The 23,246-nt window shown below is 50.5% G+C and overlaps 1 protein-coding gene and 5 non-coding genes across 9 annotated transcripts; 3 read left to right on the top strand and 3 right to left on the bottom strand.

Moving 5' to 3' along the window:
* Positions 1 to 2,499: 2,499 nt before the first annotated feature.
* LOC131837663 (U1 spliceosomal RNA) lies at positions 2,500 to 2,663 on the bottom strand. The gene has a single exon (XR_009356258.1). It is a non-coding gene; the product is annotated as a U1 spliceosomal RNA (small nuclear RNA).
* A 3,341-nt stretch (positions 2,664 to 6,004) lies between these two features.
* Positions 6,005 to 11,190, bottom strand: LOC131836459 (uncharacterized). 4 transcript variants are annotated; one of them, XM_059181891.1, is made up of 3 exons: positions 11,147 to 11,190; positions 10,096 to 10,307; positions 6,005 to 9,971 (listed from the first exon to the last, which is right to left on the bottom strand). In XM_059181891.1, the coding sequence occupies exon 3, from the start codon at positions 7,611 to 7,613 to the stop codon at positions 6,915 to 6,917; it is 699 nt and encodes a 232-aa protein (XP_059037874.1). In that variant the 5' UTR covers positions 7,614 to 9,971; positions 10,096 to 10,307; positions 11,147 to 11,190; the 3' UTR covers positions 6,005 to 6,914. The 4 variants fall into 4 exon arrangements, with proteins under 4 accessions (XP_059037874.1, XP_059037873.1, XP_059037872.1 ...); XM_059181890.1 differs by having other exon boundaries at positions 10,096 to 10,296; XM_059181889.1 differs by lacking the exon at positions 11,147 to 11,190 and adding an exon at positions 10,930 to 11,136.
* TRNAY-GUA (transfer RNA tyrosine (anticodon GUA)) lies at positions 6,857 to 6,946 on the top strand. The gene is given in 2 exon segments: positions 6,857 to 6,893; positions 6,911 to 6,946. It is a non-coding gene; the product is annotated as a tRNA-Tyr (tRNA).
* Positions 11,191 to 11,337: 147 nt separating the features above from the next.
* LOC131837652 (U1 spliceosomal RNA) lies at positions 11,338 to 11,501 on the bottom strand. The gene has a single exon (XR_009356247.1). It is a non-coding gene; the product is annotated as a U1 spliceosomal RNA (small nuclear RNA).
* Positions 11,502 to 15,941: 4,440 nt separating this feature from the next.
* On the top strand, positions 15,942 to 16,105 carry LOC131837641 (U1 spliceosomal RNA). Its single transcript, XR_009356236.1, has one exon. It is a non-coding gene; the product is annotated as a U1 spliceosomal RNA (small nuclear RNA).
* A 4,476-nt stretch (positions 16,106 to 20,581) lies between these two features.
* Positions 20,582 to 20,745, top strand: LOC131837629 (U1 spliceosomal RNA). The gene has a single exon (XR_009356225.1). It is a non-coding gene; the product is annotated as a U1 spliceosomal RNA (small nuclear RNA).
* Positions 20,746 to 23,246: the final 2,501 nt, after the last annotated feature.

Genomic DNA, 23,246 nt, shown 5'->3' with positions numbered 1-23,246 from the left:
CCAAATTTATTTCTATTTATTTATTTATTTAGTAAACTGGTTTACTAGCAAAATTGGGTGACTATGAGATTGTAACTTTGTAACACTTTAGCTGACAACACGTCCCATATAGTTTGCTTAAGTTTCACAATTATTTCAATGTTTCTGCTGAGGCCTTATGTCCCTTTGAAGCAAGGGATCGTAACAAAGCCAAAGCGTCCATTTCACATTGGCCTATACTTTGGAAGGCTACCAGCAAATCATCTACATATTGAATTATTATAGATCCCTCTAAGTAGGACATATCTCCTCTAAGTGTTCCTTTAAATGACTACAGAAAATGCGAAAGCCCTGATTTCCTTGAGAAAAATTCTCTCCAAAAAGATGGGATTCCAGGGGCACCTGGGTGGCTCAGTGGGTTAAGCCTCTGGGTTCAGCTCAGGTCATGGTCTCAGGGTCCTGGGATCAAGACCCCGCATCGGGGGTCACTGCTCAGTGGGGAGCCTGCTTCTCCTCTCTCTCTGCCTGCCTCTCTGCTTACTTGTGATCTCTCTCTGTCAAATAAATAAATAAAATATTTAAAAAATAATAATAAAAGATGGGATTCCACAAAGAAAAGCCAAAAGAATTTAGACTTGTTCACCAGAGGGACAAAAAAAAAAAAAAAACAAGCAGAACATAGATCAACTACAGAAATAAGTTTTGCAGATGACCATACTTAAGGCCAAGATAATAATTCATAGTCTGTCCTTATGTGAGAAAGATTACTTAAGAGAAAGACCTACCTCCTGCAAGATATCTGGCTTCCTATATTTTTCCACCCTCATAGCTCATATTGTCCCTTGTGGTGTCTCTGTAGATCACATGGGGTACCCAAATGTGGGGCACCGTTCTGGTGGAAAGCGGTGGCTTGGGCAGTTGAAGAATTCACCTGAGGCTGAACAAAGGAGAGAGTTTATCGAATATACCACAAGGGAGTGGAGGGCAGGACAGCAGAGGAGATGGTGTCCCTGAGGAGACAGTGGGTAGGGGCTGCATTCAAGGGGGGAAAGGTGAAGAGGTATTGGTGATATATGGAATTTTCCCTTTTTTTGGTTAACTGTGCCTGGTTGTAAGTAGCCCACTGGTTAGTTAGGGCCTACAGATATTTTGAGGTGGGTCACCTGATGGGCTTTCTATTCCTCTGGAGGGTCACTTTCTCCATTCCATCGCTCAAGCCTGTTTGTCTCAAAGTGGCACCTACATACCTAAGACTTCAAAGCATATATTACCCATTCTTACTCAGTATCTTAATATTGCAGAGGGTCAGAAATATACAAAGGAGCAAGGGAGACTTTTTTGTTTTGTTTTGCTTATGTTTAAAGATTTTGAGAAAGTGAAAGAGCACCGAGAAGGGCAGAGATGCAGAGGGAGCAGGAGGCTCCTCAGTGAGAGGGGAGCACAACGCGAGATCCATCCCATGGCCCTGGGCTCCTGACCCGAGCTGAGAGCAGACCCTTGAGCGAATGAGCCACCCAAGCACCCGGCTTTTATTTATTGATTTAAGTAATTCGACGTCTCTTACCTGTTGTGTGGCCACAAGACTTTTTACCTGATTCCTCAAATCAAGAACCGCCAGACCAGTCCCGCTTTCAAGGCTAGATTGCTCCTGCCAACTCTGTTCTTTCTTTTGTTAAGATTTTATTCATTCATTCGTCAGACAGAGATCACAAGTAGGCCGAGGGGCAGGCAGAGAGGCATGCGGTGGGGGTGGGGGAGGCAGGCTCCCCGCTAAGCAGAGAGCCCGATGCGGGGCTTGATCCCAGGACCCTGGGACCATGACCTGAGCCAAAGGCAGAGGCTTTAACCCACTGGGCCACCCAGGCGCCCCGAAAAGCAGCAGTTTTGTGACAAAAGCGTTAAACCAGACTGCAACGCGATTCTGGATCCCGGCCTATCTTCGTCTCTCTGCTGAGAAGAAATTCCCACGCCCCACGTGAAGAGCAAATCTGCATCCGTATCAAGGGCCTCCCATTCCTCCCCAGCCACCTGTTACCTGGCCAGCTTGGGTGTCGGATTCTCAGTGGGTGAGCGACCTTCTGGAGGATAATCCTTATCAGTCTTCCCCACCTTCAACGGGGAGCCAGCTCCCCCGCTGCAAGAACCCCGCCGCCTACCTCCGCCCCTCCTAACTTCCTTTCCATTAAGAACTGGCCATCAACCCCGTATTGACTGGAGAAAGCTCAGCGCAAAATAGAGAGACAGGAGCACCTGGGGTGGGTGAGCGGTTAAGCGTCCGCCCTCGACCCGGGTTCACTGGGATCCCGGCGCAGTGGGATCCCTACTTTCCGTGACCGGGGGAATAGGTTGGTCGGCTGCAGAAGCCCGCGCACCTGTCCGCGGCTGTGCTTCGGCCGAGGCGCAGGGGGCGCGCAAAAGCCAACACAGGGTTTCGGAAGCCCCACAGAACGCAAGTGAAACAAACCCCAGCCAGGCCAAACACCGATGGAGAACAAGCCTTATCTTTCCGACAAGCAAAACCAGGGGAAAGCGCGAACGCAGTCCCCCACTACCACAAATTATGCAGTCGAGTTTCCCACATTTGGGGAAATCGCAGGGGTCAGCACATCCGGAGTGCAATGGATAAGCCTCGCCCTGGGAAAACCACCTTCGTGATCATGGTATCTCCCCTGCCAGGTAAGTATGAGTTACTCCCCGGCGCCCCCCAAACACCCTCGCGCTCCACCCGCTCCTTACACACGGTCACTTCCCTCCCGCCGCCCCCGCGACCCCCGACCCCCGCGCCACCCCCGCCGCCCCCTCGCCCACCCGCGCAGCCACGGAGGGCGCCTTCGTCGGGCCCCCACGCGGGACCGGCGGGCTCGGCCGGGGCGGGCCCGGCAGCCTCTGCGCGCCTGCTCCTCTGCATACGCCACGCCCTTGTCGTGACGTCCCCGAGCCCTGTCCCCCGCTCTGGGACAGCGGATGTCCTCGTCGCCGCCGAGGCCGCGGATGCCTGGGGGGCGTCCGCCCCTGGAGGGGAGACCCGAGAACGCGGGGTCCCCCGGAGCCCTGCGGGAATGGTGGTGGCTCAAGACTCGGGTTTGGTCTCGCCTTCCTTTCCGCGAAAAGAAAATTTCAGCCCCTTTTTGTCCTCGCCTGTTCGAGACTCATTTTCAAACCGAGTCGAAAACTCAGGAGAGGCCTTTCTGACGGTGGGCGTTAAGGGCTAAGCCGCCCCAGTAAGATGGGGGCAGTGGCAGTGTTTCTTTCTGGGGTCTTCCCAAGTTGCACTCGGCGTCCGAACATGCAGTCGCCTGATCCGGGAACGCGGGAGGGAAAGAAAAGCGTCCCGCGGAGTTGTGAAGAAAGCACACGAAGCAAAGCGCTCCGCGGTGCCCTTCCGCCGCAGCTTGTCCGGTGTCCCCGGGGAGCCCCGGCGGTCCCGCCCCGCAGCCCGCGCGCAGGCTGGTCCCGCCCAGTGCCCTCTGGTCCTTTCCCACTCGGACTCTGTCAAAGATGAACGCAGCAGACGGCAGCCACAGTGGTGAAAAAAGATTTTCCTCGGGAACTGCTGACAGGAGGGGAAAGAACGGAGCTCCACCCGCATCTGTGCGCAGGTGACCTGGACGCTGGACGGGAAGCATGAGACGAAGGGGGCCCGGGACCGTCGGAGAAGTGAAAAGTGACACCCGGTCGTTCAGGAGGACCGCTGTTGGGCAGCTGTGTGTGTTGGCTGACAGCTGAACTGACAGGTTGGGGGCCTACCGTCCCACAGAGACTGGGACCTAGGCCCCAGCCTTCACCATTACAGCTCAAAGGAATGGCTCTCAGGTCTTGAGAAGGATCCTTTGGAGTCCTAACAGACCCATGGTCACAACTGCAAGCGCTTTTTAATGAATGCCCAAAGAGGGACGCCTGGGTGGCTCTGTCGGTTGGGTGTCTGCTCTGGCTCAGGTCATGATCCCAGGCTCCTGGGATGGTGGGGTTCAGCATCGGGCTGCTTGTTTGGCGGGGAGACTGCTTCTCCCTCTGCCTGCTGCTCCCCCTGCTTGTTGTGCTCGCTCACTCTCTTAAATAAATGAAGTCTTAAAAAAAAATGAATATATATATATATATATATATATATATATACACACATTGGGGGCCTCTGTGTGAGGTGTCTACCTTTCTCAGGCGGGAGGTCACTCTTAGGGACAGAACCTTACGCTGCTAGAAGCTATGCTAGAGCCTGGTCAGATCTCAGGAAAGGAAACAGTTTGGAGGGATTGTTATGGGCGGAGAGTTCTACAGTTCTCAACTGAAGAGACCCTGTTCTGTGATCAAACAAGGTTAAATCTGCACCTCCCCCTGGCTGAACCCTGGCTCCTGGCCCCTCCTTGTGCAGTCTCATTGCCTCTTCGAGCACGTGGAGAGTTGGCCCATTCAACAACCCCTGGCTGAGTATATATGCACACTTCGGGAATGGGTGACAAAAGACAAAAAGGCCTCTGGGCACTCCTCTATTTTTTTTTTTTTTTTTTTTTTAGATTTTTATTTATTTATTTGAGAGACAGACAGTGAGAGAGAGCATGAGTGAGGAGAAGGTCAGATGGAGAAGCAGACTCCCTGTGGAGCTGGGAGCCCTATGCGGGACTTGATCCCGGATCATGACCTGAGCCCAAGGCAGTCGTCCAACCAACTGAGCCACCCAGGCGTCCCTGGGCACTCCTCTATTGTAGGAGGGGCAGAGGGAGTGGGAGGATACTGACAATGGACACAATAGGTACTTAAGTACTCCGGTAGGTGTTAGGAGAAAGGAAAGTATTGAGGAGAGAGAAGGGATCTGGAGTGGAGTTAGGGGCACAGGCAGTGAGGTGGATTGGGGGGTCAGAAGAGGCTACGTTGAGCAGGTGCTCTGTGAGCAAAGGCTGGTAGGAGGTGAGGGAGTGGGTCATGGGCTATCTGGGGAAAAGCATCCAGAGCACACAGGTCAGCTAGAGCAAAGGCCCAGGTAGGACTGTGTGTGAATAGCAAGGAGGCCCTGTGTCTAGAGCAACATTGAAGGGTTGGACAAAATTAAGTCAGAGAGGTGATTAGGTGGGAGTAAGATCATGAGGGTCTTGAAAATCATTGTAGGACTACCTTTCTATGGCTTTTGGAGGTTGGGGGCGGGGATTAAGAGAGAGCAAGAGAGCAGGGAGGGGGGTCGCCTGGGTGGCTCAGTGGGTTAAGCCGCTGCCTTCGGCTCAGGTCATGATCTCGGGGTCCTGGGATCAAGTCCCGCATTGGGCTCTCTGCTCAGCAGGGAGCCTGCTTCCTCCTCTCTCTCTCTGCCTACTTGTAATCTCTTTCTGTCAAATAAATAAATAAAATCTTTAAAAAAAAAAAAAAAAGAGAGAGAGAGAGAGAGCAGAGAGGGGAGGGGCAGTGGCAGAAGGAGAAAGAGAAGCATAAGCAAGTTCCAAGGACCAGTGCAGAGCCGGTCCTGGGGTTCTATCTCACAACCCTGAGATCATGACCAGAGCTAACATCAAGAATCAGACACTCAACCCGCTGAGCCACTCAGGCGCATAATGGTGGATTATATTTGTGGATAATATTTGTATTTCCCCTTGGAATTCAGCTACCTGGATGTTCCAACACTGCTTTAGCCAGCTGTTGGTGTCTCAGCTAAGAAGGCCCGGCTCCGTTTCGCCTGGAAATCCACCACAGGTACTTACTGCTGCTGAGATCACCTTGGGTACAGCTGACAGACACTCCTGACTTGGAGTGCCATCTGTAGTCCCTCTCAGGTGTGAGCCTTCCCTGGCTGGGTCCATCCGCCTGCGGAGCCTTTCCTCAGAACAGACCAGCCCGGCAGCTCCAGCGACCACTGCACTCCGCGATGATCATTAAGACTGGCAATCTGAGTGAACCAAAAGGTCGGTTGGTTGGTTGGTTGGTTTGCTCTGTGTTTGTTTGTTTAAGTAAGATCTGCCCCCGGGCTTATTACTTTAAAATAAAATCTTAAAAAAAAAAAAAAAAAAAAAAGAAAAGAAAAAAGAAAAGGAAGCTCTACACCCAGTGGGTGGGGGGTATGGTGTGTGTGGGTGTGGGTGTGGGGGGGTTCGAACTCACAACCCTGAGATCATGATCTACATGCTCTACCGACTGAGCCAGCCAGGCACCCCTAAACTGAAAGGTTTTGAGCAGAGGAGTGGCTTGATCGGAATCCTTCCCCTCCCACTCCTCTTGACACCGGGGACGGGGCGGGGGGCGGGGCGGGGAGGGAGTAATAATGAATTAAATTAAGGAAAAAGAAAAAAAATCTGGCTGCAAGGGTGAAAGCAGGGAAATTAGGAGACCTGCGGAATCCGAACGCGATGATCTTGGCTGCGAAAGCCGGCATCATCTGCCGCACCACCACCACCAAGCGTCATTTTGGCCTAAGGGTTATTTTGGCCTGAAGGCGCCCACAAACCAGCTGGTAGCTGGGCGGTTCGAAGCCGCCTACCTGGTGCGCAATCCAGGGGGGGTCCCCTCCTCCGCTCCGCAAGGCCTTGGTCGCCCAGCCCGCGCGTGGGGTTCGCCAACGCCCCTCCTCCCCCTCTTTCCGGCCGGGCCACGGACCCTGGTGGCCCCACCTGTAGAAGAAGGCGCCGGGAGGGCACCTGAGGCCACCGGGGTGGGGGGAGAGCACGCGCCCAGGCGTCTCCGCCGCCGCGCCCGGGATGCTGCCCCCCACGCCCGCCCCGGTCGGCCGCCGAGCGCAGGGGACTCGCTGCCCCGCGCGGAACGGGCGCTGCGGCCGCGGGGACTCGGCTCTTCTCTGGGATGGCTTCGGAGCGCGTCAGGGCCCGCTGGACGTCCCGCACGGCCGCGCCGTGGCCTCCGTCGTTTCGAGAAAAAGCCCGGCCCCAGGCCCGCCAGAGCGCAGCCTTCGATAGCTCAGCTGGCAGAGCGGAGGACTGTAGGCCGGAGAGGCGTGGACATCTTTACGTCGCTGGTTCGACTCCGGCTCGAAGGACGCGCCCGTCGCTTTTGCGCCGTCGGGGAAGCCACCGCGACCCCCGGCGGCCTCGCCCTCCCAGCCCGAGGCCGGAAGCCCTTCGGGACCCCCGCCTCCTCGGCTGCGGGTGTGCCGCCGCCCCGGCAGCACCCCGGGCCTTCCTGGGGCCGTGGGCCGCCACGTGCCCTGCGGCGCTCCGGGTCCGCGCGGCTGCAGTCTCGGCTCGGCGCCGCCCGGTCCCACGCCCTCGGCACTGGTCCCCCCCACGCCCCCCACCGCGCGCGACTCCGGCTCCGCACCAGCAGGTGGCCCGAGAGGGTCTGCCTCCCGCCCGCCTGCGCGGCTGACAAGCGGACGGGTCCTCCCATGGGGCAGGGAGCACCGCGGCTTCCTTCAGGACAACTGTCCCTCTCGAGCTGGGGCCGTCTCCTGCCCGGCCTCCGGGGATGGTCACCGCTTGTCTCTCCCAGCCGCCGTCTGTCTGTCTGTCTGTCTGTCTCCTTCCCTGTCTTTCAGGTGGTGTAGAAACATCCAGACTTAACGGCGCCAGAAGAGCCTCTTCGCGGACCCGCTTACTCTGCTCGTGGGACAGAACTGTCACCCCGAGGTTTTCCAGGCCATCGCCAGTCGTGCGCTTGCTTCGAGGCTGACGTTGGCAGGAGCGAAGGGCAGCAGGGGCCTCCATGGGCCTGGCCGGTGTGGCTGAGAACGTCGGAGGCGCCTTCAGGGTTCCGTCCGTGTGAGGACGGGGTGCGGCCCGGTACACTTCGGTTTTCCCGCGCCTTTGCACCTGCTCTGTAGCCCCGGCGGCGTCGGGTGGGGCGGGGGTGGTGTGTGGGGAGGGTGGGAGGCAGGTGCTCCCGCTGAGGGAGCGCGGACTGCTCACGCTCGCTCGGTACAAGCCTCCTCCCTACTGCGCTGGGAGTGCGGTAAACCCCCCCACACCGATTCTCCGATTCTCTGGCTACACCTGATGGAGGGAAGTAGAAACAGAGGAGATATTTCCATCCTGTCCGCTTTCTGGCCACTGACCGCAGGGGTCTCCACCTGTGGGAAGGGATGGGGGCGGGGGAGGAGTGAGATCGGCGGCCACAGCGCAGACTTAGAGCTCAGACAGAGCCCGAGAGAGTCGGGGCAATGAGGGCTGAAGGCAGGGCGCAGGAGAGTGGGGGTAGGGGTGGGGTGGGGCGTGGACAGCTGCCAGCGTGGAGGGGCACACACACGTTCACCTGCTTGGCCGTCTTGCGGGTTCTGAGCAGCCGGCTGACTTAGCGCGGGGCCTGCAGGCTAGATTGGCAGGGCCTGAAGAGCCAGATCCTGAGCCCCAGCCAGAGGGCACCGCGGAGAACATGGGCTTCACCTTGGAGCCAGAGCCAGGTTGCTGGGGGGGAGGAGTGTGGGTGCAGAGAACTCCAGAGAATGGTCCTCCCTGTTCTCCTCCTTCCTGCCGGAAGGAGACTCCCGAGTCTCCAAGTACAGGTGGAGTGCATCCCAGAGGGGACTCCAATGGGACTCCAAGTGTGGAGTGTGGCCCTTGGGAGCCTTGGGGACCCAGCCACTGCCATCCCTGACCTCGGAGCCCACGGGCTCCTTTTCGCCATTGCTCCTGCCTCTCAGACTGAAGACTGTGTTTCCCCACACGTCTTCCTCTCCTGGCAGGCTCCTCTTGGTTCTCTCCCCAACCCAGTCTCAGTCCCACTGTGCCACTGCTAACTGAGATGGACTGAGCCATACTTTCCACGGGCTCAGGAGGGCCCGCCAGGGAAGCCCAACAGGTGAAGACCTTCAGGAAGATGTGATTGCTTTGAAGCCACAGAGAAACCCCAGCCTCCAAGGTCACTACCTACAGAGCCCAGCAGACAGGAACCAAGGAGAACACCCTAAGACCTTCACTGGATGTGGCCCCTGATGGGATGTGGAGGGGTGGCATCCCTGGGGACCCAGCTCTGGTGCTTTGGGGAAAGAGCAGGAGGAGGGGGGGAGGGAGGGGAGGGCATTGGGTTTTGGTGACCAGCCAATGCAAGCCTGGGCCCCAGCATGACCAACCCTTCCCGGCTGGGGTATCAGGGAGAGCAGCAGGGGGCTTCCAAGGTGCTGCCCCCCAGCCTTGCAAGCGCAGAGGTGTCTGCTACCCAGTCAGGTGGTGGCGGCACTCAGTCAAGGGAAGGCTGAGCACCTGTGGCTTGCTGGGCCTCTGTGGGACTCTCAGTGGGTGGGGGGAGTGGTCTTGGGCACACGCTAGATGGGATCGGAGAGGCTTGTTGCAATGCAGGGGAGCCAGGGCAGGGAGTCCATCCCGGGCACTGGCGTTCCCTTCTCTCCCTCTGACTGCAGGGCCTCTCCGGGAAGTCCAGAGAATCTTGACCCGTTTCGGGAATCCAGGTCGGTGGGCAAGGGAGGGTCCAAGGAGCCACGCCACCAGCATGGCCCTCACGGCTGGGTCTGCACCGGCCTCGTCAAGCCCCGGAACGCGTAGCTGTGCCAAAAAGGAGAGCAGCGTGCTGTGACCGACGTGGACATGTCAGGCACACGAGGGCCAGTTTGAAAGGCTTCCCACTGGCCAAATCAAGGTAAGGATAATAATGCATTACAATCTGTGGAGTAAAATAGGCGCCGGGACACACCAGTATCCGTGACCACGAAGCACCAGATCTTGGTCTTCAAATAAATAAAAGAAAAAGTAAAAGGAACCCGAGCTTCTTGGAGACCCACCTAGCTGCCTCTTTGGGTCTTCATTTTACTACGTGGTCTCCTATGTCCATGTAAAAATCTGTACGCTTGCCTCCTCTTACTCTGTTTTGTTGTTGTTGTTGTTGTTGTTTTAATGCCTTTAAGATTTTATTTATTTGACGTAGAGAGAGCACAAGCTGGGGGAGAAGCAGGCAGAGGGAGAAGCAGACTCCCCATTGAACAAGGAGCCCGACGGAGAACTCAATCCAGGGCCCTGGGATCATGACCTGAGCTGAAGGCACACACTCTGTGGATGGAGTCACCCAGTCCCGCCTCCTGTTATTCTGTTTTATGTCCATTTAATTTTCAGGTCCTGTGGAGACCCCAAAAGGATAGAAATAAAGTCCGTGTCCTCTACTGTTTGATCCAGGGTGAAGCAATGGATGAACAAGAGAGGCAGGCATGTGACAGATATAAGGTGCTAACCCCTGACTTACCTCTCTCTGATGTCTGTAGAATGATCCCATTCTTCTCTCGTGGGAGAAGGGGCTGAAGGAGGCTAGATTGGATGCTGAGGGTGTAGACTAGAGGATCCTCTCCCTGAGCCCAGGGACTGTTCTGTATAGCGTTTTTAGGGGCTCCGGCAAATGATGTTCAGAGGTACTACTGACGAAACGGGACAGGGAGTGCTTCCAACTCTGTGCTTTCTCTGTAGGAAGGAGAGTGTTGGTCATCTTACCTGGACTCAGAGCTAGAATCCAGACCCCGCTTGGAATCCACTTTTTTTTTTTTTTTTTTAAAGCCTGAGATCAGTAAGTGAATTCATTCAATATGTTGAAAGCCTATTATATGGCCATGGGCTAGTCTACGCAAGCGCGCATGGAGCATCAACAAGATAGACCAGAATCCCAGCCCTGGGGGACTTACATCCCAGGAGGGTAAAATTAGAAAAGTAAAATATATACTATGTTAGATCAGTGCTTTCCAAACTTTAATGCCTCTAGAACCAAATGGGACTCTTGTTAAAACTGCTGATTATGATCGGTAGATGGGACCAAGGTGAGGCCTCAGATGCTGCCTCCTTGTTCGGGGGAGAGGGAGAACCTTAGACAGGCTCCACGGAAACCCTGAGATCATGACCTGAACTGAAAGCAAGAGTCTGACCTGACGCTTCAGTCCTTGCACCACTCAAGAACCCCTAGGACGGGGCATTTCTCTACCATGCGCCCAGGGGACCAGAGGATGCTGAAATCGCTGGGCGATGGGCCACAGGAACAAAGGTGACAAATCCTTGCAAATAACTCCGCAAAGCAGAGTAGGATAGGAAGTACCTTGAAAAGGGGCTTTTTCCATTAGGAACAGAGAAGAATTTCTTGAACACGGCTTTCCTTGCTGGCTGAACAACGCACTTCAAGTACACTGACAACAGGGAGAAACAAAAAGCCACCCCCAGCCAAAGGCACGCTAGAGCACGTCATGCACGGAAAAAAACCACCGCGGGTCGCTGCCGGGGTCACCGTGTACCCACTAGGAACCATGCATAGGCACCTCAGAAATATCTGACGAGGGCGCCTGGGTGGCCTTCTGTGCGGTGGGATCGAGTCCCGCATCGGGGTCTCCGCTCCACGGGGAGCTAACTCCCTTCTCGCTGCCTACTTGTCGTCTCTGTCAAATAATAATCCCTAAAAGAAAAGAAAAAACGCTAACGAAATGCCTGTTTTTCGAAAGACCAGCAAAATCAGGGGAAAGCGCGAACGCAGTCCCCCACTACCACAAATTATGCAGTCGAGTTTCCCACATTTGGGGAAATCGCAGGGGTCAGCACATCCGGAGTGCAATGGATAAGCCTCGCCCTGGGAAAACCACCTTCGTGATCATGGTATCTCCCCTGCCAGGTAAGTATGAGTTGTTCCCCGGCGCCCCCCAAACACCCTCGCGCTCCACCCGCTCCTTACACACGGTCACTTCCCTCCCGCCGCCCCCGCGACCCCCGACCCCCGCGCCACCCCCGCCGCCCCCTCGCCCACCCGCGCAGCCACGGAGGGCGCCTTCGTCGGGCCCCCACGCGGGACCGGCGGGCTCGGCCGGGGCGGGCCCGGCAGCCTCTGCGCGCCTGCTCCTCTGCATACGCCACGCCCTTGTCGTGACGTCCCAGTGCTGGTGTTCTGCACCGCTTGGGGGAATGAAAATAGACCACGCAGGAGAGATCGGCTGTGTTTTTTTCTAGTTAAAATGAACTTTATATATAATTTTTTGTTGTGGTTTTTTTTTTTTTCCCCTCAAAGTAATCTGTACAGCTACCCGCAGGCGCATGCTTTGCTTTCCATGCCAGGTAGGCGCCCAACATTAGCGTGTAGTAAAATTAGGCGTTTCATTCTCTCTCCATCTTTTTTGAAACCCTTCCCCACAGAGAAATCACAGTCTTTGCCTATTCAGCCCTCAGGGGTTTCTGCTTTTACCTTTTCTTTGGCTGACCCGTGGTCTGAAGCAGGTTGGGACGATCTGCTTGACTTGAAAATTTCCCAAGGTATGTCACGTGAACTATGTAACGTGAAAAAGATGACGTCCAAAAATAAATGTAGTATGTTCCCGTTTGTCAAGCAAAAATATGAAAACAAGAAAATTATACAAAAGAAACACAAAACCAATAAATAAACCAGAAGTGATGACAGTATTGGGGTTTCGGGGGGACCTGCGAAAGGAAGGGGAGAGTGATGCTTTCCTGGATCACCTTCTTTGTAATTCAGTTTTGGAACTCTCTTAATGTTTTACACATATTATTAAATTGCAGCGGGGAAATCTCTAAAATTGAATATGAGCATAATTGAACTTAACTATCTTAGATGAATGGTATAACCACACTGAAATAAACAGAAATAACCAATTGAAATGACTTTTGGACATAGTACATTAGCTATAAACATCTTCAAGTCCAAAGACAAGAAGTGCAAACAAATACTGAACTATCCCATAGTAGGTTTGTATTTCATAGCTACCTGGTTGTAATAATTCCGTACTAATGTTTCATGTGTTGTAGGTTGAGCTAATGTGTTTATGGATGTTGGGGAGTCAAGGTCCTCACTGCTGAAGAAAAGAGATACAAATATGGAATGATGGAGGGCAAAAGGGGAACCATGTGTGTTCAAGTGAAAGTTGGAATTGAAAGTATCGGAAATTGAAAGGGCTCATTATTTTTAAGAGATACAGATATGTGTAGGAAACATGTATTTTTTTACCTCTGCCCACTGAAGGGGATTAGAAGCAAAGACAGTAGTAGCATTAAGTATACCTACTACCATGATATTGCTTTCTAAATGCCATTCTCCACTGAAAAGAACCAGGCCTCTTCGGAGAAAAAGATAATTTTCAGGAGTCAAGAAAGGTACAAAATGGCCCTGGAACATCTTGTGCCAAAAGATAAGGAAATGCTCCAAAAATTTTATGGACATATCAAAAGTATGCAGCAGCCACCCTGCACTTGATCTTAGCCCAAAGGCCAAGCAGCAATCCACAGTAGCCCCCCTAAAAACATTGAACATCAAAATAAATTTTAAAACAGTTATGGGTTACAAACAACTGAATAAAATAATAACCATGAGCTTATATTGACAGTACCTAGGGAAGGATGGAAAGTTCTTTTTTACAATACAATGTCAACTAATAAATGAATGAGTGATAGAATTAGAAGATCAACAGTTGTCAATTATGATGCAAGAGTCATCAATGAATGCTAAAAACTCTTGTCAGAGGGGCGCTTGGGTGGTTCAGTTGGTTAAGGGTCTGACTCTTGGTTTTGGCTCAGGTCATCTCATGGGTGTTGATATCGAATCCTCCCCCACTGGTACACCACCACCACCCCCACCCCACCACCCCCACCCCCCCTCCCCCTCCCCCGTCCCCGTCCCCGTCCTCGCTGGCTGCACACTCAGTGGGAAGTCTGCCTAAAGATTCTCTTCCTCTGCCCCTCCCACCACTTGCTTGAGGTGGCCAAACAGACACCCCGCTGAGTGGGGAACTCACTGGGAGGCTCAATCCCAGGACCCTGAGGAGGTCAGCTTTAGCTGACACTTAATGGACAGGGCCACCCAGGCACCCCTAAGTAATCAATGTTAATACTACCAATAATTGAACAAACTGAGTCATGTGCCTCCGAATGTGATGCCCAGAGGAGGACACTATGTTACTTTGCTAGGTCTGTCATAAAAAGTACCACAAATAAGATGGCTTACAAGAACAGAAATGTGTTCTCTCACAGTTCTGGAAGCTAGAGGTCCAAAGGCAAGGTTCCTGCAGTCTCTCTGAGACTTTGCATAGAACCTTTCCTTGCCATCTCCTAGTTTCCTGTGGTGACAGTCAGTCCTCGGCTTGCAGCTACATTACTACCATCGCTGCTTCTGTCATCAGGTACTGTTCTGTGTGCAAATATCTTTACATGGCATTTTCCTCTTATAAGGAAAATAGTCACATTGGATCAGGGCCTACTCTAGTGACCTCACCTTACTTAACAGGATGGTAACCACAAAAATCATATTTCCAAATAGGGTCACATTCATAGGTTGAATGACCTATGGGTTGAGGACTTCAACATATTTTGGGGAGGGACATGAGCCAACACTTAACAGACACAATATCATTTATGTGGTATTCATGTCAAAAATGCATACCTGAAGGGTGCCTGGGTGGCTCAGCTGGTTAAGTGTGTCTGCCTTTGGCTTAGGTCATCATTTCAGGGTCCTGGGATCAAACCCCTCATCGGGCTCCCTGCTCATAGAAATAAGTAAGTAAGTAAATATATAAACAAGTAAAATATTTTTTAAAAATAAATAAGTAAAATCCTTAAAAAAATGCATACCTGTGGGGCGCCTGGGTGGCTCAGTGGGTTAAGCCGCTGCCTTCGGCTCGGGTCATGATCTCAGGGTCCTGGGATCGAGTCCCACATCGGGCTCTCTGCTCAGCAGGGAGCCTGCTTCCTCCTCTCTCTCTCTGCCTGCCTCTCTGCCTACTTGTGATCTCTCTCTGTCGAATAAATAAATAAAATCTTAAAAAAAAAAAAAAAGCATACCTGAATGTACTTATGAGGAAACATGGGACAACTCAAAAACTGAAGGATATTCTACAAAATAACTGGCCTGTAGTCTTAAAAAATGTCTACATAATGAAATGCAAAGAATTACCTGAGAGCTATTTCAGATTAAAGAAGGTTAAAGAGACTTGATAATTGAAAGCAATATGTGATTTTGAATTTTCCTTTGCTATAAAGGACGTTATTGGGACAACTGATGGAAATGGAATAACTCCTGTAGAGTAATAATATTGTATCAGTGTGAATTTCTTGATTTTGACAATTTTCCTTTTTTCAATTAAAAAAAAAAAAAAAAAGCTTTACTGTATTTCCTTGGATCTTTATGCTGCTAGAACCTCCAGGAAGTCTTTGCTAATCCTATAATCTCTAGTCCTGTCTCCTGCGTTGCTTTGTTCCTGAGCAGCAGTCACCCAGGGACATACAACAGTTCAATCATTTTGGTCATATCTGGAAAGGATATTTACACTTGATACCCAGATAGGATCTCCTTGTATAGAAGAGGAAAAGGTAAATCTAGACAGCCTGAAAGAGGTAAGCTCATCCTGCAGGATGGAAATGTGACATTTCTTTTCCTTTGGTTTTCGGAGACTATTCAACACCCGTCCCCAGTCCACGCATCTACTCTGCGAATGGACTCTTTGCCCTGATGCTTTCTGTTCGAATGTTATTTCACTGTTGCAAGATTAGGTTACCACGTAATCTGAAAGGTCATAATGGGGGTTACAATAATTTTATGTTAAATTGGTGACAAAACTCCCATCTTAGTATTTAACGTTTAGTAGACTCTCCGTTGCTATTACGTATAATTTTTGCTGAAAGGAAGGTGAGGCCAAGCCCGAGCCCGAACCATTCCCCGTGGGGCCTTCAACTTCTGGGCGCCCCGGGACCCGTCTTCTCTGGTCTCCCAGGTCCTGACACCCTCGCCGCCCGCCCCCACCCCGCCCCCCCCTGCCCCTCAGGCATTCGCAGTCTCGGCGGACATCTGGTGTCCCAGAGCGGGGGACAGGGCTCGGGACGTCACGACAAGGGCGTGGCGTATGCAGAGGAGCAGGCGCGCAGAGGCTGCCGGGCCCGCCCCGGCCGAGCCCGCCGGTCCCGCGTGGGGCCCGACGAAGGCGCCCTCCGTGGCTGCGCGGGTGGGCGAGGGGGCTGCGGGGGTGGCGCGGGGGTCGGGGGTCGCGGGGGCGGCGGGAGGGAAGTGACCGTGTGTAAGGAGCGGGTGGAGCGCGAGGGTGTTTGGGGGGCGCCGGGGAACAACTCATACTTACCTGGCAGGGGAGATACCATGATCACGAAGGTGGTTTTCCCAGGGCGAGGCTTATCCATTGCACTCCGGATGTGCTGACCCCTGCGATTTCCCCAAATGTGGGAAACTCGACTGCATAATTTGTGGTAGTGGGGGACTGCGTTCGCGCTTTCCCCTGATTTCTTGCTGGTCTAAGGGAAGATGCGTAGCGACATCTGTGTTTCTTAATGTTCTTAGGTTACAGAAGGGCTGCTTGTTTTTATTTTAACTTCTGAGGCTAGTGAGGTTCAGGCCTTCACCTATTTTTCTGTCTAGGATTCTGTGCCGTACTGTGTTTCTGCCGAATGATTAAGCAGGGTCCCGTCTCCAAAACAAAGAACAGTGCTTTTGAGTTTTGGCTTTACTTTGAGGTGTGAGTAGGAATTACTTGGAGTTTATAAATGCTTTCTGACCGTGGGTTTTAGATTGGGAAGTCTGAAACGAAGATTTAAGTTGTTTATACAACTTAAGATATGTCGCAGTATTGAAATCCGTTTTCCTGTGTGTGGGGTTGAGGTAGGTGTACCATCTGTCTCAGGTAGTTCTATACAGAGACGGTATGCAAGTTAAGTTTTGCTTGGTGTTTTTTATAAGGCCTTGAACCACTCTAATTCCGCGAAAGCAGTTTTCCTCTTAAACCAGCCAGACTTGTCTTACTAATACTTTAAACTGTTTAACCAGTAGTGCCTCTCTTCAAAAAGATCAGTTTGAGCTCAACTTCTCTAGTTTTGCTACAGAACGTTAATATTGTATAAGCTTTTCCAAACCAGGTGCAGACATCTAGCCCAGTCAATAAGCCTCACTGGTCCTGATGCTTTTTCTTCCTTCCTTTCAAAATTTTAATTCAACTAACATATAATAATGCATTATTGGTTTCAGAGGTACAGATCTGTTTCATTAGTCATATATAATAGCCATAGCTCATTACATCACATGCCCTCCTATGTCCAACCTCCAGTTAGCCCATTCCGCCACCCTCCTTCTTTCCAGCAACCCTCAATTTGTCTTCCTATGATTAAGTCTCTCTTGGTTTCTCTCTGGATTCATCTTGTTTTATTTTTTCCTCTCTTCCTCTATGATCCCGTTTTGTTTCTTAAATTCCATGTATTATATAAATCATATAAAAAGACATCATATAATTCTTTCTCTGATTGACTCATTTCACGTAGCATAACACACTCTAGTTCTGTCCATGTCGTTGCAAATGGCAAGATTTCATTTATTTATTAAAGATTTTATTTGACAGATATCACAAGTAGGCAGAGAGGCAGGCAGAGAGCGAGAGAGGAGGAAGCAGGCTCCCTGCTAGCAGAGAGCCCCATGTGGGGCTCAATGCCAGGACCCTGGGATCGTGACCTGAGTCAAAGGCAGACGCTTTAACCCACCAAGCCACGAAGGCGCCCCAAGATTTCATTTTTTGATTTTGTTTACTATTTCTGTGTGTGCGCACGTGTGTGTGTGTGTGTGTGTGTGTGTGTACACATACCACATCATCTTTATCCTTTCGACACCTAGATCCTTCCATAGTTTGGCTATTGTGGACATCACTGCTACAAACGGGGTGCAGGTGGCCCTTTAGATCACTACATTTGTATCTTTGGGACAAATACCCAGTAGTGCAATTGCTGTGACCCACTTTCCTTTGCAATTTCCTCTCTTGCCATCTCCCCCTCACTGCAAAACCCCCACAACCTTCATTCCCCGGCCCACCCTGTTCATACCCTGGGTCATTCCCACTGCCTAGATTGCTCTCTTCCCCTCAGAGCATAAAGTGTGCCCTGTGGCAGACACTATACTACCACATAGTGTAGGGCTTTGTCTGTGCTCCTGGGCGTCCTCCTGTTTGTCCTGTGTCCCCCAGGCATACGACAATGGCCAATAAATGTTTCATGAATGCCACAGCCCAAGAGCAGTGAAACCAAGGCAATTATCAGGAACTAGCAGTGAACTATGGAATGTTTCAATTGTTCTGGAGGTACAAAGTAGAACCTCTCCTAAAGTATGTCCTTGAGGGAGTAACGGATGTTCTTTATCTTGTGCTTTGTGAGAAAGCCCTTGCATAGAACAGTCAACTCATTTATATGTGTTCATTAAGCACCCTCCCACATATGCTCTAATATGTAACTGCTGCTTCCAGTCTACCCCCACCCCAACACACATTGTGAAAATGTAAAAATGTAAACCAGGCACCAAGGGATGGGGGCACTCTCCTACCCTTTTTCCCCAAAAGACCTCCTTGGTACAGATTAGCTGATGGCTATGTGGAACAATACAGCTTTTTGCCCTGCACTTGCTATTTCTTTCAATTAAAAAAAAAAAAAAAGTATTTTATTCATTTACTTGAGAGAGACAGTGAGGGAGAAAGCACAAGCAGGGGGCAGGGAGAGGGAGAAGCAGGTTCCCCAACGAGCAGGGAGCCCGGATGTGAGGCTTGATTCCAGGACCCTGGAACCAACCACAACCTGAGCCAAAGGCAGACGCTCAACCGACTGAGCCCCTCAGGCGCCCGTGTACTTACTATTTCTTAGCATTTATACAGCATCATCACATTTCCAAAGCACTGTACCAAATGTTTATTAATCCTCACAACACCCCTGTGAGGTAGGTCAATATGTCCTTTGTAGTAGAGAAACTGAGGCAGACAGAAGTCAAGCGAACCTGCCTGAGGCCACAGGGGCAGCCAGTGAAGGGACTGCACCCAAATTTAGAAGCTAGGGCTCTCTGTCCCGTGTTCACCCACTGGAGAGCATCGCACAGGTGTATTTTCACCAGTGAAGGAGACACGAAGGAGGACAAAACACAGAGATTTCTCAGGCAACAGAAAAGTCAAGTTCAAATGGCATCAGGGAACAACGTCAATGAAAGAAACATGAACCAGCACACCAGTAAGGCAACAGAACATGCAAGGCTGGAATCACGGTGACTACTCTTTTAAGACCTAGGCCAGGGTTTGGGAAAATGTAAACGAGGCGCGACCAACCCAAATACCTGTGGTTTCCAACTGCAAGAGAACTTAGTGAAAAGATCAAACCACACAACCTAATTTTAAATTAGAAATAACTTGATGTTAATTTACATTAAAAAGGCCAATAATATCTTTTGTACCCACTTTATTTCAAATGTTCCAATTTCTCCCCTACCAACAAATGCTGTTCTCTACAGCACTCTTTCTCTCCACACGCCAAGTTATACACCAGCGTAACAATCAAGTGGGCTCAATGGCACATCCATGGTTCACTGGCTGAGCTAGAGATGGACGTCAGGAAACCATAACAGACCATTCGGTCTGCTCCTGTATTTTAGAAATGTCTGCTTCTAACCTGCCTCCGCCCAGGTCCAGCTTCTATGAAAGGCTAAACCGCACACAGAGAAGCAGTTCATTCTTTTGTAAAGGGACTGGTGAACTTGGTTCAATATGCTGTTTAAAAAAAGAAAAACGAAAAATGAAGACCTACACTGTAAAGCATAATAAAGGAGTAGATTTATTATAGCTACTCCAAATTTTAGAGTGATACAATGACCACAGAGTTAAAAACTATCACTGTTATCACTGTTTATTTGATAATAGTTGGTTTAGTCTACAAGTTTAAGGCAAACATACTAATGCATTTGCTTTTCATCAGAAATCATACTTATAAAGATTACATAAAATCTGTCCCCAAACTTCTAAGAAATGTTCATTAATTAAAAATAAGTCTGATTAAGATGCTTTACCAGGATACATGAATGAGCTAAGGTGGTATACAATGTTTTTTAAAAACAAAATTCAAAAAAAGGTAATGGCAATCTTTATCTTGTTTGAGCAATGTATTTTTAAAAGGGTTAAACTTCAGAAAGTACTTAAAAGTAAGTAAGACTGGCAGCCATAAGGAATACTATTCATAAAATAAACACAGTTACAGAGGCTACTTAAAACAAGACTGAACTTTGGGCTTCCGGGAGAGGAGGCGCGCACGGTGAGGGACAGCTGTCGCAGGGAGCACACAGGTGCAGGGGTGCCACGTCCCACCGCACACACTGGCAGAGCCCATGGACGGCACCGCTCCGTGGTTTCTCAGAAAAAAAGAGAGTAGATGCACTTTGTCAGCTGTTTCTTTTGTTTCCAGTGAGCAGTAAATGCTTAATATCATTAAGAAAACAAAAATAAAATCTGAAGGAAGGCAGCCCCTTTTAACCGAAGGTGAAGTGTGGCTTATGTGTCTCCATTTAACACTGGGCCTTTAACTTCTGGGCGCCCCGGGACCCGTCTTCTCTGGTCTCCCAGGTCCTGACACCCTCGCCGCCCGCCCCCACCCCGCCCCCCCTGCCCCTCAGGCTTCGCAGTCTCGGCGGACATCTGGTGTCCCAGAGCGGGGGACAGGGCTCGGGACGTCACGACAAGGGCGTGGCGTATGCAGAGGAGCAGGCGCGCAGAGGCTGCCGGGCCCGCCCCGGCCGAGCCCGCCCGTCCCGCGTGGGGGCCCGACGAAGGCGCCCTCCGTGGCTGCGCGGGTGAGCGAGGGGGCTGCGGGGGTGGCGCGGGGGTCGGGGGTCGCGGGGGCGGCGGGAGGGAAGTGACCATGTGTAAGGAGCGGGTGGAGCGCGAGGGTGTTTGGGGGGCGCGGGGGAACAACTCATACTTACCTGGCAGGGGAGATACCATGATCACGAAGGTGGTTTTCCCAGGGCGAGGCTTATCCATTGCACTCCGGATGTGCTGACCCCTGCGATTTCCCCAAATGTGGGAAACTCGACTGCATAATTTGTGGTAGTGGGGGACTGCGTTCGCGCTTTCCCCTGATTTCTTGGTGATCTAACGGAAGATGCGTATTTTTATTTTAATTTCTGAGGTTAGGGTTCAGACCTTCACTTTTTTTCTGTCTGGTATTCTGTATTGGGTAGAAAGTCTTTTTCGTGTATTGTGTTCCTTTGCTTTGTTGTTTCTGCTGAATGAGTAAACAGAGTCTCCAAAACAAAGAACACACAAGTAAATATGCTTGTGCTTTTGAGTTTTGGCTTTACTTTGAGGTGTGAGTAGGAATTATTTGGAGTTTATAAATGCTTTTTGACCGTGGGTTTTGGATTGGGAAGTCTGAAACGAAGTTTTAAGTTTATACAACATAAGATATGTCGCAGTATTGAAATCCGTTTCTCTGTGTGTGGGGTTGAGGTAGGTGTACCATCTGTCTCAGGTAGTTCTATACAGAGACGGTATGCAAGTTAAGTTTTGCTTGGTGTTTTTTATAAGGCCTTGAACCACTCTAATTCCGCGAAAGCAGTTTTCCTCTTAAACCAGCCAGACTTGTCTTACTAATACTTTAAACTGTTTAACCTGTAGTGCCTCTCTTCAAAAAGATCAGTTTGAGGGACGCCTGGGTGGCTCAGTGGGTTAAGCCGCTGCCTTGGGCTCAGGTCATGATCTGTTTCAGATCTGTTTCATTAGTCATATATAATAGCCATAGCTCATTACATCACATGCCCTCCTATGTCCAACCTCCAGTTAGCCCATTCCGCCACCCTCCTTCTTTCCAGCAACCCTCAATTTGCTTCCTATGATTAAGTCTCTCTTGGTTTCTCTCTGGTTTCATCTTGTTTTATTTTATTTTATTTTAACCCACTGAACCACCCAGGTGCCCCTAAAGTTTTATTTAAAAAACTTTTTTTATTAACATATAATGTATTGTTTGTTTCTGGGGTACAGGTCTGTGAATCATGAGCCTTACATAATTCACAGCACTCACCACAGCACATAACCTCCCCAATGTCCATCATCCACCCTATCCCATTCCCGTCCCCTTTAGTAATCCTCAGTTTGTTTCCCGAGATTAAGAGTCTCTTATGGTTTGTCTCCCTCCCAGGTCCCATCTCGTTTCATTTTTCCCTCCCCTCTCCGCACAACCCTCTGCCCTGCCTCTCAAATTCCTCATATCAGAGAGATCATATGATAATTGTCTTCCTCTGATTGACTTATTTTGCTTAGCTTAGTAGAGGACTTAAAGTTTTTGACAAGGGAGTCAAGGAAAGTCTCTCTGCTGCATACTCCTGCTTTTCTTTGCTTGCTCATCATCTGCACCCAAAGCTCCCCACTCCAAAATGGCCGTCTCATCTGCCAATTCTCTGAGTTTATTTGTCCTTTTGGAGGTCCTAGGACTATAGCCAGCTCCTTAGAATCCCTAACTCTTGAGTTGAAGTTTATTGAAATCAGTAAATAATGACCCAACTTTTCTGGAGCAGAATGAACATTCTGCAAGGGCATATCCCTGAGGAGGCCCATGAGTCCCAGAAAAGAGAAGATGGGTTCTTCAACAGGTATGTCCTTGACATCACTGTGACTCAGGGAGAGTATTCTACTTCTCAAAAAAGTTGGGTGGAACGATTGAAAACCAGAGAAATCCATGGCATGTGAGTGGTACATGATCCCGTAAAAGTTCAAAGCAGAGAAAAATACCCATGTAGAGGGAGAGTCTGAAAAGGCATTGTGGAAAAGGTACAGAGAGAGTTCCCAATATTGCAGCATCTCATGGCTAAAAGGCAGCCTAAAATGTCATTCTGTCTAGTTACTGACCTATCTGTTGCTTGCAAATGGATCTTGAAGGATAGATAGGGTTTGGATAATGGGATTTATAGTAGGAGAGGGAGCTCCAAGAAACAGCATAAACAAAGGCCTAGTGATGGAAGGCATGACACATACTTCCCCCCCGCCCCCCCCCCCCCGGGACATACTCTTGAATCAGCAAATTGTGTTGGATATGTATAGGGCTATCAGTTTGGCATGATGTAGGGAAGCACTGTGGAGAGCCAAGAATACTGCAAGATGAGATGAACAGATCAGCAGGTAAAGGTGAACTATTAGGACTTAAAAAAAAAGATTTTATTTAGTTATTTGAGATAGAGTGACAACAAGAGTGAGATCAAGAGAGACAGAGAGAGAGAGAAAGAGAGAGAGAGAGTGCGAGAGTGAGCATGATCAGAGCAGAGAGGGGCAGAGGAAGAGGGAGAATTGGGCTCTCCACTGAGCAGGGAACCTGACAAAGGGTTCCATCCCAGGACTCTGGAATCATGACCTAAGATGAAAGCAGATGCTTAACTGAGCCACCCAAATGCCCCAAACTATTAGAACTTTTTAGGAAGGAAATTATCCAGTCTAAAGCTGTGTTGGAAAGGGTTACTCTGCCGGTAGAGAGTGGCACAGATTGGAAAGGGAACAAAAGTAAATGAGGCTGTCAATTAGGAGCCTACATCAGTAGTCAAAGTGAAGGGTGGGGAGATGGTATTTTCATGAGAGCGGTTACTAAGCAATC

This window comes from Mustela lutreola, chromosome 7, assembly GCF_030435805.1.
Source record: "Mustela lutreola isolate mMusLut2 chromosome 7, mMusLut2.pri, whole genome shotgun sequence".
In the NCBI taxonomy this organism is placed as follows: domain Eukaryota; kingdom Metazoa; phylum Chordata; class Mammalia; order Carnivora; family Mustelidae; genus Mustela; species Mustela lutreola.
This window is presented reverse-complemented; position numbering and strand designations above follow the sequence as displayed.